At 42.4% G+C, this 14,364-nt stretch overlaps 2 protein-coding genes and 1 pseudogene across 2 annotated transcripts; all 3 read right to left on the bottom strand.

Moving 5' to 3' along the window:
* Positions 1–681: 681 nt before the first annotated feature.
* LOC129843360 (claudin-8-like) lies at positions 682–2,572 on the bottom strand (annotated as a pseudogene).
* A 3,794-nt stretch (positions 2,573–6,366) lies between these two features.
* cldn8.1 (claudin 8.1) lies at positions 6,367–8,208 on the bottom strand. The gene has a single exon (XM_055912062.1). It carries the CDS (start codon positions 8,006–8,008, stop codon positions 7,235–7,237), a length of 774 nt encoding a protein of 257 aa, XP_055768037.1. The 5' UTR covers positions 8,009–8,208; the 3' UTR covers positions 6,367–7,234.
* A 1,384-nt stretch (positions 8,209–9,592) lies between these two features.
* On the bottom strand, positions 9,593–11,555 carry cldn8.2 (claudin 8.2). The gene has a single exon (XM_055912063.1). The coding sequence runs from the start codon at positions 11,448–11,450 to the stop codon at positions 10,545–10,547; it is 906 nt and encodes a 301-aa protein (XP_055768038.1). The 5' UTR covers positions 11,451–11,555; the 3' UTR covers positions 9,593–10,544.
* Positions 11,556–14,364: the final 2,809 nt, after the last annotated feature.

Genomic DNA, 14,364 nt, shown 5'->3' with positions numbered 1-14,364 from the left:
ACAGTCTGTTGGCTGTAGGAGTAAGGAACAGTCTGTTGGCTGTAGGAGTATGGAACAGTCTGTTGGCTGTAGGAGTAAGGAACAGTCTGTTGGCTGTAGGAATATGGAACAGTCTGTTGGCTGTAGGAGTAAGGAACAGTCTGTTGGCTGTATGAGTAAGGAACAGTCTGTTGGCTGTAGGAGTAAGGAACAGTCTGTTGGCTGTAGGAGTAAGGAACAGTCTGTTGGCTGTAGGAGTAAGGAACAGTCTGTTGACTGTAGGAGTAAGGAACAGTCTGTTGGCTGTAGGAGTAAGGAACAGTCTGTTGGCTGTAGGAGTATGGAACAGTCTGTTGGCTGTAGGAGTAAGGAACAGTCTGTTGGCTGTAGGAGTAAGGAACAGTCTGTTGGCTGTAGGAGTATGGAACAGTCTGTTGGCTGTAGGAGTAAGGAACAGTCTGTTGGCTGTAGGAGTAAGGAACAGTCTGTTGGCTGTAGGAGTAAGGAACAGTCTGTTGACTGTAGGAGTAAGGAACAGTCTGTTGGCTGTAGGAGTAAGGAACAGTCTGTTGACTGTAGGAGTAAGGAACAGTCTGTTGGCTGTAGGAGTAAGGAACAGTCTGTTGACCATAAGGAAAGTTGTTAAGAGACACAGACTGGTGTTGGTTTCCATCGAAGCTGTGACTTTGGTGGTGGTTTAGACCGGACAGGTGGTGAGCCTTCATGCTAGGGACACTGGAGATGGGATGGTACCGTGTCACGGTGGGTTTGTTGATCCTGTTGGCTGGGTGCTAGATATCCAACAAGGCTTTGTTGGAGGGGACACGGCGACAGACGAAGAGGAGCCCCGAGGCCAAGAGGAAGGCTCCCGGTGACCCAGCCGATATAGAGCTTCTCCCTCAGCAGTGTGCGCTGGGTGTTGATCGGCAGGAGGGTTATAGAAGTCACGGATGATGCCGTGAGCCGTCCAGGAGACTGGGATAAATACACAGATAGAGACCAGAAACGACATGTCTCCAGCCACCATGAGGATAAGGTTCTTAGCGCGGTCATTGTCCTGGATGCAGGAGGTGCAGCGCATCTCAGCTAGAGTCCCCAGTAGATCCATCCCTGAAAGGGCCAGAGAGCAGCACATCAAGCCCCTGGCAGCCTGTGGAAGAGAAGACCAATACATACTGTAGCACATCAAGCCCCTGGCAGCCTGTGGAAGAGAAGACCAATACATACTGTAGCACATCAAGCCCCTGGCAGCCTGTGGTAGAGAAGACCAATACATACTGTAGCACATCAAGCCCCTGGCAGCCTGTGGAAGAGAAGACCAATACATACTGTAGCACATCAAGCCCCTGGCAGCCTGTGGAAGAGAAGACCAATACATACTGTAGCACATCAAGCCCCTGGCAGCCTGTGGTAGAGAAGACCAATACATACTGTAACTCATTAACCCATTATCTAGCTACCGCTTCAAGACGTTCGGACCTCTTGGTGGAACGCCTTGAAGGTGCTGGGTTGAGAGTCGCTCCACCCGGGTTTGAATCCCGTTAGGAGCTACCCCCCCCCCCCCCCTCACTACAATACATGAAGTAAAGTTTTACCAAAAATAGGTTAAATACTTGTTCGATATTGACATGATTCTAAAGTCTTCGTTCCAAATGGCACCCTATTCCCATAGGGTGCACTACTTTTGACCAGAGTCCATAGGGTGCCATAGGGCTCTGGTCAAAAGTAGTGCACTATATAGAGAATAGGCTGCCATTTGGGACATAATCATACAGTAACCATACCTGCAGGTCCACAGGGAGGAACAGCAGGGAGTCGTACACCTTACACTGCATCCAATGTTGGCTTGTCTATAGCAGTTCATCCACAGGCCCTCCCAGAGCGTCTCCGTGACGATGATGTTCTCTCCGATGAAGGCTGTCACCTCCCATCAAAGCCATCAGACCCACCAGGCCCACGCACAGCGTTGCGATCTCCTACACCCTGTATCATCACGCCGTCCGCTACCAGGGTCCAAACAAACTATCTTGGTCTTCACAAACTATCTTGGTCCAAACAAACTATCTAGGTCTAAAGAAACTATCTTGGTCCACACAAACTATCTTGGTCCACACAAACTATCTTGGTCCACAAAAAACTATCTTGGTCCACACAAACTATCTTGGTCCACACAAACTATCAGGGTCCAAACAAAGTCTTCTTGACAAAGAAACAATGATAGCTCACTCCAAAATCTACTTTTCTCAGACGTTTTCAGACCTCAGAAATTGTCTAAGTATGAGATTGGTCCATGTCCCCATACAACGTCCCACAACAAATAAACTCTGTAGGGATTGAGTAGTGTCGTCTGAGGCAGAGGCAACCTGTGAGGTTCTCAGTTTTATGGTGAAGTGTGAGACAGACAAATAGATCACTGCCCTGGGTCTGAACTCCTCCTTATGCAACTGGGTCCTGGACTTCCTGATGGGCCAACCCCCAAGTGGTGAAGGTAGGCAACATTACCTCCTCGACACTGATCCTCAACAAGGGTGCATCCTCAATCCCATTCCTGTATTACCAACGACTGCATGGCCTCACACAGTTCCAACTCCATCAGTCCGCTCACGACAGTAGAAGGCCTGATTACCAACAAAGACAAGACAGCCTACAGGGAGGAGGTAGGCACTCTTATGGTGTGGTGCCAGGTTAACAACCTCTCCCGTAACATCAGCAAAACAAAGGAGCTGATTGTGGACTCTAGGAAGAACCAGGCTGGACACGCCCCCCATCCTCATCAACGGGGCTGCCGTGGAGACGGTCAAATAACTTCAAATTCTATGCCGTACACATCTCGGAGAAGCTGAAATGGTCAAACCACACGGGTACCGTGGTGAAGAAGGCACGACAACCACTCTTCAACCTCAGGATGCTGAAGACATCTGGCCTGTCCCCGATGGACCCTCACAATCTGCTACCATTATGATGTATATAGTTCTATTCATCACTGCTACCATTATGATGTACATAGTTCTATTCATCACTGCCACCATTATGATGTATATAGTTCTATTCATCACTGCTACCATTATGATGTATATAGTTCTATTCATCACTGCTACCATTATGATGTACATAGTTCTATTCATCACTGCTACCATTATGATGTACATAGTTCTATTCATCACTGATACCATTATGATGTATAGGTCTATTCATCACTGATACCATTATGATGTATATAGTTCTATTCATCACTGCTGCCATTATGATGTACATAGTTCTATCCATCACTGCTACCATTATGATGTACATAGTTCTATTCATCACTGCCACCATTATGATGTATATAGTTATATTCATCACTGATACCATTATGATGTATATAGTTCTATTCATCACTGATACCATTATGATGTACATAGTTCTATTCATCACTGCCACCATTATGATGTATATAGTTCTATTCATCACTGATACCATTATGATGTATATAGTTCTATTCATCACTGATACCATTATGATGTATATAGTTCTATTCAACATGATACCATTATGATGTATATAGTTCTATCCATCACTGATACCATTATGATGTATATAGTTCTATTCATCACTGATACCATTATGATGTATATAGTTCTATTCATCACTGATACCATTATGATGTATATAGTTCTATTCATCACTGATACCATTATGATGTATATAGTTCTATCCATCACTGATACCATTATGATGTATAGTTCTATTCATCACTGATACCATTATGATGTATATAGTTCTATTCATCACTGATACCATTATGATGTATAGGTCTATTCATCATTGATACCATTATGATGTATATAGTTCTATTCCTCACTGATACCATTATGATGTATATAGTTCTATTCATCACTGCCACCATTATGATGTATATAGTTCTATTCATCACTGATACCATTATGATGTATATAGTTCTATTCAACATGATACCATTATGATGTATATAGTTCTATTCAACATGATACCATTATGATGTATATAGTTCTATTCATCACTGCTACCATTATGATGTATATAGTTCTATTCATCATTGATACCATTATGATGTATATAGTTCTATTCATCACTGATACCATTATGATGTATATAGTTCTATTCATCACTGATACCATTATGATGTATATAGTTCTATTCAACATGATACCATTATGATGTATATAGTTCTATTCATCACTGATACCATTATGATGTATATAGTTCTATTCAACATGATACCATTATGATGTATAATTCTATTCATCACTGCTACCATTATGATGTACATAGTTCTATTCATCACTGATACCATTATGATGTATATAGTTCTATTCATCACTGATACCATTATGATGTATATAGTTCTATTCATCACTGATACCATTATGATGTATATAGTTCTATTCAACATGATACCATTATGATGTATATATTTCTATTCATCACTGATACCATTATGATGTATATAGTTCTATTCATCACTGATACCATTATGATGTATATAGTTCTATTCATCACTGATACCATTATGATGTACATAGTTCTATTCATCACTGATACCATTATGATGTATATAGTTCTATTCATCACTGATACCATTATGATGTATATAGTTCTATTCATCACTGCTACCATTATGATGTATATAGTTCTATTCATCACTGATACCATTATGATGTATATAGTTCTATTCAACATGATACCATTATGATGTATATAGTTCTATTCATCACTGATACCATTATGATGTATATAGTTCTATTCATCATTGATACCATTATGATGTATATAGTTCTATTCATCACTGATACCATTATGATGTATATAGTTCTATTCAACATGATACCATTATGATGTATATAGTTCTATTCATCACTGATACCATTATGATGTATATAGTTCTATTCATCACTGATACCATTATGATGTATATAGTTCTATTCATCACTGCTACCATTATGATGTATATAGTTCTATTCATCATTGATACCATTATGATGTATATAGTTCTATTCATCACTGATACCATTATGATGTATATAGTTCTATTCATCATTGATACCATTATGATGTATATAGTTCTATTCATCACTGATACCATTATGATGTATATAGTTCTATTCATCACTGATACCATTATGATGTATATAGTTCTATTCATCACTGATACCATTATGATACATATAGTTCTATTCATCACTGATACCATTATGATGTATATAGTTCTATTCATCACCAATGGGTTAAGAAAGAATCACATAATTCCTAAATCCATTCAGCTCATCTGGAGGGATCAGCCAATGAACTATACTCCTGAGCGAACATTCCATACCAGCAGGTGGCGGTATATCACCAACTTTGGCTTTATATCTGTTCAGACAACACAAAACTCAAAGTAGAAGAAGAAGAGATTGACTACTTTAAAATGGAGAAAGCCCTCAATGGTGCGGCCCGTGCTGTCACAGAAGCCATTGGATGGCACAGATGCAAAATAAACCTCTTTCTACCTCTATGAATTATCACAAGCTATTAGGCTATGTAGCTATTTCACCACCTCTCAGTAGCTTCACTTCACAATGAAACGGAAAGCTTTTCACAAAATGCGTCTTTTCCATTATGTACCACCAGTCTCTCCATTGTAATAATAAAACAGGATGAATACATGAGGTTATCAATGTCTCATTTAATCAGTAATGTGTCAATCATAAGTCTTACATTGCCTCTGAAGGTATTCACTTTTATATACATTAGCTTGCACCAGGTAATGAAACGTCAATGAGTAATTCAGGAAAAAGCTTGTTCGTATTCCAGAGGCTGAAAGACTTATCTCAACTTAATTGAAACGAATAACGTTTTTAAATTAATTTGAAATTAAATAACTTTTATTAACATATTCAGCTTTTACCGTGAATTAAAATGTCAAAATCCCGCTACAACGCTGACCTAGGGATTGAACCCAGCCCTAGTTCTTAGTCCGTTATGCTCTGTTTGCTTTGACAGAAGTCCTCTGTTCTACCCTACTGCTTCTGGGTCCACACCTTCAACAACCAGCCTTGTATTTACTTCCATTAGTCCTTCCATCAAGCTGTCAACACAGAGAGGAGATGTCCTAAATGGCACCCTATTCCCTACATAGTGCACTACTTTAGGCCAGGGCCCTGGACAAAAGTAGTGCACTATGTGTAGAGAATAGGATACCGCAGGGGATAATGTTACAAAACGATACCGTCCTTGTTGGTCTACTCCCAAACATGACAAAATGGCAGTGACAACACAGGTGTTTTAAACACAACCAGGACTATCTTGTAGTTTGTTGATGTTGTCAGGGGGACCTTTGCCAAGGGGGACCGTTGTCAAGGGGGATCTTTGTCAAGAGGGGGGGGGGGGGGGGGGGGGGACCAATGTAAGAAAGCCAGCCCTGTGCTGCTGTTCTCCAAAAACACATTAGCAGAAATGTCACTTTACAGCACACAGTCAGCTACATATCTGTCAATAGGAGATGAGTTTGTCTAATCAGATACTTTAGGAATGAAATAATAAAATGAAGGATAATGGATGCATCCCTAATGGCAGCCTATATAGTGTACTACTTTTGACCAGAACCCTATGGACCCTATTCCCTTTTGGCCCTGGTCAAAATTAGTGCACTAAATAGGGAATAGAGTGCCCTTTGGGACGCATATTTGACAATTGCTTTTTACATTATAAAAGCTACATATTATGTAACACCTAATGTAACTAAGGGGATATTATGTGTAAGAAACCTACATTTACTGCACAAAGCACACAACCACATCAACACAATTTGTACATATATTTACACAAATAATCTTTAGGGGCGTCATTAAAAAAACATATGCTTATACACTCCACCAATACAAAGTAAGTACAAATACGAAAACAAAGGATTTTTTTTTTTTTAGGATTAAGGTTCCCTCAAAGTATTCTTTTGATGAGTTCACAGTTGATCTATAATAAGTGTATTTAGTATCTTTAAACAGCTTTCTTACAAACAAATCAGATAGACACGTTTTTTTCTTTTCTCAACCGAAATGCATCTTATGATAATTTTACAATTAATCCTCTCTTTGTGAGTTTCACAGTGTATTACAATCATTTAGTCTCTTACTTTTTGCTGATATGCATCTTTTAACAACTAAAAGGCTTCTCTCAAACCGTACCCATGAGAACACGTCAGTTTCTCCAGTCTGTATAAAACACTAAATCTCTCTTTCCCTCCCTTTAGTCTCAACACTCAGAGGTAAGCCACAGCGCTGCGTTCCGAGGGGTACCTGGAGGGGTAGTGGTTGGAGCCGGGGTAGCTGTAACTGGACAGCTGCCTCTGTAGAGGCTGAGGCTGGAGCTGGGTCTGGTACTGTGGCAGGTACTGTGTTTGAGGGGCGTAAGACATGTATTGACTAGGGCTGTTCCTGGAGTACATGTACTTGTCTTGCCTTTTATCCTCTTTGACGTTACAGCAGCAGAACATGCAGCCGCCGGCGAAGAGGAAGGCAGAGGAGACCCATCCAATGTAGAGAGCTTCGCCCAGCTCCCTGCGCTGGGCGTCGATCAGCAGGGGGTTGTAGAAGTCACGGATGATAGTGTGACCCGTCCAGGAGACTGGGATGATGATGCAGACGCAGGCCCCGAGGATCATGCTGCCAGCGATGATGAGCACCGTGCGTTTTGCACGGTCGTTGTCCCGGATGCAGGCCGTGCACTGTAAGCCCAGGATAGATATGAGCAGCCCCACCCCTGCCAGGGCCAAGGCACAGCACATGAGACCCCTGGCCGCCTGCAGGTCCGGGGGCAGAGCCAGGAGGGAGTCGTACACTTTACACTGCATCCTGATGTTGGCCTGTCTAAAGCAATTCATCCACAGACCCTCGTAGCGCGTCTCGAACACGATGATGTTCTCGCCGATGAAAGCCGTCACGCGCCACATGGGCATCCCCGTGCTGGCAGCTGTCCCGATCAGACCGATGAGAGACAGCAACAAGCCAATGATCTCCAGAGCTGAGTTGGCCATGGTCCTCACTCTGTCCTGCCTAACTCACCTAGACCTAATAGTCAACAGGCCGAGGAGAGTCGCACTAGTGTCTAACTAACCAACCGAATCAACAGGCTGAAGGGAGCGGCAGTAAGATCTGACAATAGTGAGGAGCTGCTTCCCTCCTTCCTCTCCGGAGAAGTTTTGCATCCCGTTGGAAGATGAGAGGAGCTGATAGGTGTACAGGTGATAGGTGTGCCCCTGTAAAGCCTCCTCCCTCCCTCTCTTCCCCTGGTCAGGACAGATTAATGGGAGGGGACTGGGTCTGTTGCTAGGAGACAGAATCCCTGGGGACGGGAAGTGTTGTTCTATTGTAACAGTAGATCTGGGAGCTGTAGGAGGAGGGGAAGGAGGAGAGTGAGTGAGTGAGTGAGTGAGTGAGTGAGTGAGTAGAGTCCAGTCAGTGTGTGGGTAGAGTCCAGTCAGTGTGTGGGTAAAGTCCAGTGTGCGGGTAGAGTCCAGTCAGTGTGTGGGTAGAGTCCAGTCAGCGTGTGGGTAGAGTCCAGTCAGCGTGTGGGTAGAGTCCAGTCAGTGTGTGGGTAGAGTCCAGTCAGTGTGTGGGTAGAGTCCAGTCAGTGTGTGGGTAGAGTCCAGTCAGTGTGTGGGTAGAGTCCAGTCAGTGTGTGGGTAGAGTCCAGTCAGTGTGTGGGTAGAGTCCAGTCAGTGTGTGGGTAAAGCCATTGCAAGAGAGTCCGTGTAAAAAAAAAAGTCCAGTCAGTGTGTGTGTGTGTGTGTGTGTGTGTGTGTGTGTGTGTGTGTGTGTGTGTGTGTGTGTGTGTGTGTGTGTGTGTGTGTGTGTGTGTGTGTGTGTGTGTGTGTGTGTGTGTGTGTGTGTGTGTGTGTCTGTGTGTCTCTCTCTCTCTCTCTCTAACACACACTGTTTATTCAAGGGCTCAGTTTACTCTCCTGACTGGATCCTGTTTTACAAGGGACTGATCTTAGTGACTGATAGAGCTTTAAGAGTCTCCCAGGAATCTGCTGGGTATATGACCCAAAACACTTTAGTACCCCATACATTAAGTTTCAATTCACTTCCTGAATTAAACATCTATTCGACTCCATCTTCCTCTGCTACTATTGCTGTACTACGGTTTTGGGTATGAATCCATGTGTCTGTCTGTATCCTGTTGGCTCAGGTGTTGTGAGCTCAGTGGTCATTCCTTTCTTTCTTCCCTGACATAGTACTCTCTGGTTAGATAGATTTGCATCATGGTTTGAATGTGTTTGGGTGAGTCAGTCAGGACCAGTCTGGTTTAGCCTGTTGCGTTCAGGTACATTTCCAATGACAACAAAGATAGACTGGCGCATTCTAAACCTCGCATTCCACCAGAGAGGACATGAACTGGTTGAGTGAGGAACAAACCATTCTCTGACTACATAAAAGTAATGACTGTTTTTGTGGTAAGGAGGATCGTAGATAACGTGTAATTAACCCGTAATGTTCATTTTAAAATCTTCAAATGGTTTAGATTTTTTTTTTTAAGGAAAAAGTTATATAGTTTTTTTATTGTGAACCAAATTGGCCTCAATTTAGGCCAGTGCTGTAAAAAACTGAAAACATAATTTAAACAACAAACCTTTTAATATGAAAATAGCAGGTAAACAAAAACAGGTGTTTTGTAAGTTGTTTGGTCAATATTAGTGGAAACTTGTGAAGTCCTTCTTGCTTAACCACATTATTCCACAGCCATTGGTCGGACAATATTTGCTCAATATTTGCACAATACACATAACTGACAAGTATATTTACACAATTAAACACATAACTCCCACCTACAGTTGAACACATAGACACACAACACATACAGGGAATATAGGTCTGCTTAATGATGTTCTCTCTCTCTCTCTCTCTCTCTGAACTAAATAATCAACGCTTGGGCCATTTCCAGCAAGACACTTCTAGCCAGATCAGTGTCTATGTCTCTTCCTCCCCACTCTGACATTTCAACAACACTTGGATCCAAAGAACTCAAATTAATTATATTCTATGTAACAATGTGAGTTCTGTTTTAGAAATTCTACTCAAATTAATTATATTCTATGTAACAATGTGAGTTCTGTTTTAGAAATTCTACTCAAATTAATTATATTCTATGTAACAATATGAGTTCTGTGTCAGAAATTCTACTAAAATGAATTATATTCTATTTAACAATATGAGTTCTGTGTTAGAAATTCTACTCAAATTAATTATATTCTATTTAACAATATGAGTTCTGTGTCAGAAATTCTACTAAAATTAATTATATTCTATTTAACAATATGAGTTCTGTGTTAGAAATTCTACTAAAATTAATTATATTCTATTTAACAATATGAGTTCTGTGTTAGAAATTCTACTAAAATTAATTATATTCTATTTAACAATATGAGTTCTGTTTTATAAATTCTACTAAAATGAATTATATTATATTTAAACAATATGAGTTCAGTTATATTTATTTGTACTTTTAATGCTTGGTTCCAAGCAGGCAAGGTAAGTCTCAAGTCCATGTTGTTCTGGGATGGGTTTCTCTCACATGTACTGGTTAGGAGCGTAGACCACAGATCCAGGTGGAGCTGAGTAGTTGGGTTGGTAGGAATATGGCTGGTATGCGTATGCTGAACCCTGCTGGTAGTTTACTCCAGGCTGGTAGTTCACTCCAGGCTGGTAGATGTACCCAGGCCCGTTGACCATCCTCTCCATCTCATCGTCTCCTACCCGGGGTGCGTGGCGACACAGCAGTATGACCCCAGCCACAAACAGCAGAGCCGAAGTTACCCATCCAATGTAGAGCGCCTCTCCCAGCTCCCTGCGCTGGGCGTCGATCAGCAGGGGGTTGTAGAAGTCACGGATGATCACGTTGGCCGTCCAAGAGACTGGGATGATGGTGGTGACACAACCCACGAGGAACAGGCATCCCCCGGTCACCAGGACGATGTGTTTGGTACGAGGCCGGTGGTCCACCACCTTGGTACACTTCATCCCCACGGCAGAGAGGATCAGAGCGATGGCGGACACAGCTACGGAGGAGCACATGAGGCCTCTGGCCGCCTGCAGGTCCGCAGGGAGGAACAGCAGAGAGTCGTACACCTTGCACTGCATCCTGATGTTGGCTTGTCTATAGCAGTTCATCCACAGGCCCTCCCAGCGCGTCTCCATGACGATGATGTTCTCCTGGATAAATGCTGTCACCTTCCACATGGGCAAGCCGGTCACCGCGGAGACACCGATCAGGCCGACGAATCCGAAGACCAGCGCCACGACCTCGCAGCAGACGGCCTCGGAGCGGGCCTTCTTCTCTACTCTCTTCTTCTCCTCGTACACTGAGTCCATGTATGACTTGGCTGCTTTCTCATCGTAGGCCGGGTCAAAGTAGGACTGAGGCGGCTTCCCGTAGACACTGTAAGCGGTGGCACTGCCCATGTAGGACCGGTCCATGTTGGCTGGCTGTCGGTTAGAGAACCTACCGAGGACTGGCGTGTCACAACTCTCCTGCCTCTATCTCACCGCTGAACTAAATGAGAGGACAGGAGCCAGATGTCTAGGTGATACACTCTACAGAGAGTATGCTAACGATGCTACTCTTCTGGTTCAGGTGCTTTATGACATCAGATAAGTGAAGGACAGAGAAACTGGCCCTACTTGATTTTGACGACACAAACAAGTTGACTTTGAAAGCTGTTGAAACCAGATTTCACAGAGACAATGACTCTCCGAATGAGTATAGTACGTGGATTATTCTGTGAATGTATTAAAGTGACGAAGCAGATTGTTACTGTTATTAATGAAGTAGAAACACAACAGTACGACTCAAAAAAGACTAAACAAGCAATGATTACATCACTTATTCTTACTAGAAGGTGTAACTAAAAAGTTAACGATACAAATAATCTTCTCAAATGCCCAGGAACTCTCATCATCGTCATCATCATCATAGTAATTGATCAAGATAATTTCTATTGTCTAATAATGTTTGCTATACTTTTAACCACACAACCACTATGTCTCAAGCAACAACACAAGCTAGTGAATACATCAGATCAGAGTGAAAAGAAACAGTAAAACCAAGGAAGGAACAAGGAACACACACACACACACACACACACACACACACACACACACACACACACACACACACACACACACAGTGTGTACAGTGGGTACAGGAACAATGGTAGCCATCTTGAAGCATGTGGGGACAGCAGACTGGGATAGGGAGAGATTGAATATGCCCGTAAACACACCAGCCAGCTGGTCTGCTCATGCTCTGAGGACGTGGCTAGGGATGCCGTCTCGGCGGGCAGCCTTGCGAGGGTTAACACGTTTAAATGTTTTACTCACGTCGGCCACGGAGAAGGAGAGCCCACAGTCCTTGGTAGCGGACCGCGAAGAAGAAGAATGTATTTTAGCCTGTCCGGAAGCAAGGCGTCGGTCTCGGCGACGTGGCAGGTTTCCTTTTGTAGTCGGTGATTGTCTGTAGTACCTGCCTCATACAGTTAAAGTCGGAAGTTTACATAAACTTAGTTAAAATGTATTTGGCTAAGCTGTTTCACAATTCCTGACATTTAATCCAAGTAAAGATTCCTTGTCTTAGGTCAGTTAGGATAACCACTTTATTTTAAGAATGTGAAATGTCAGAATAATAGTAGAGAGAATGATTAATTTCAGCTTTTATTCCTTTCATCACATTCCCAGTGGGTCAGAAGTTTACATACACTCAATTATTATTTGGTAGCATTGCCTTTAATTTGTTTAACTTGGGTCAAACGTTTCGGTGTAGCCTTCCACAAGCTTCCCACAATAAATTGGGTGAATTTTGGCCCATTCCTCCTGACAGAGCTGGTGTAACTGAGTCAGGTTTGTAGGCCTCCTTGCTTGCACACACTTTTTCAGTTCTGCCCACAAATGTTCGAGAGGTTTGAGGTCAGGGCTTTGTGATGGGCACTCCAATACCTTGACTTTGTTGTCCTTAAGCCATTTTGCTACAACATTGGAAGTATGCTTGGGGTCATTGTTCATTTGGAAGACCCATTTGCGACCAAGCTTTAACTTCCTGACAGATGTCTTGAGATGTTGCTTCAAAAATATCCACATAAATTTCCTCCATCATGATGCCATCTATTTTGTGAAGTGCACCAGTCCCTCCTGCAGCAAAGCACCCCCACAACATGATGCTGCCACCCCTGTGCTTCACGGTTGGGATGGTGTTCTTCGGCTTGCAAGCGTCCCCTTTTTTCCTCTAAACATAACAATGGTCATTAAGGCCAAACATCAGACCAGACGACATTTCTCGAAAAAGTACAATCTTTGTCCCCATATGCAGTTGCAAACCGTAGTCTGGCTTTTTTATGGTGGTTTCGTAGCAGTGGCTTCTTCCTTTCAGGAAGAGCGGCCTTTCAGGTTATGTCGATATAGAACTCGTTTTACTGTGGATATAGATACTTTTGTACCCGTTTCCTCCAGGATCTTCACAAGGTCCTTTGCTGTTGTTCTGTGATTGATTTGCACTTTTCGCACCAAAGTACGTTCATCTCTAGGAGACAGAACGGGTCTCCTTCCTGAGCGGTATGACAGCTACGTGGTCCCATTGTGTTTATACTTGCGTACTATTGATTGTACAGATGAACGTGGTACCTTCAAGCGTTTGGAAATTTCTCCCAAGGATGAACCAGACTTGTAGAGGTCTACAAGTTTTTGTAGACGGCACTGAGTTTGAAGGAAGGCCTTGAAATACATCCACAGGTACACCTCCAATTGACTCAAATGATGTCAATTTGCCTATCAGAAGCTTCTAAAGCCATGCCATCATTTTCTGGAAATTTCCAAGCTGTTTAAAGGCACAGTCAACTTAGCGTATGTAAACTTCTGACCCACTGGAATTGTGATACAATGAATTATAATTGAAATAATCTGTCTGTAAACAATTGTTGGAAAAATTACTTGTGTCATGCACAAAGTAGATGTCCTAACTGACTTGCCAAAACTATAGTTTGTTAACAAGAAAGTTGTGGAGTGGTTGAAAAACGAGTTTTAATGACTCCAACCTAAGTGTATGTAAACTTCCCACTTCAACAGTACTTCACATGTTTGAGCCGTTGAATTGCGACTCCACTTTATCTCTATACTGACATTTAGCTTGTTTGATTGCCTTGTGGAGTGAATAACTACACTGTTTATATTCTGCCATATTCTGGGGATTAAATATAACTACAGTACAAGATCTGATGGTATACAAGGATTATATATAACATTGCTTGTACAGGAAGTAGAAAATAACATGACTATATACAGGGAGTAGAAAATAACCTGACTATATACAGGAAGTAGAAAATAACATGACTATATACAGGAA

Source organism: Salvelinus fontinalis, unplaced genomic scaffold, assembly GCF_029448725.1.
Source record: "Salvelinus fontinalis isolate EN_2023a unplaced genomic scaffold, ASM2944872v1 scaffold_0126, whole genome shotgun sequence".
Taxonomy (NCBI): Eukaryota; Metazoa; Chordata; class Actinopteri; order Salmoniformes; family Salmonidae; genus Salvelinus; species Salvelinus fontinalis.
The sequence above is the reverse complement of the archived record's forward strand: the minus strand, read 5'-3'. Positions and strand labels throughout refer to the sequence as shown.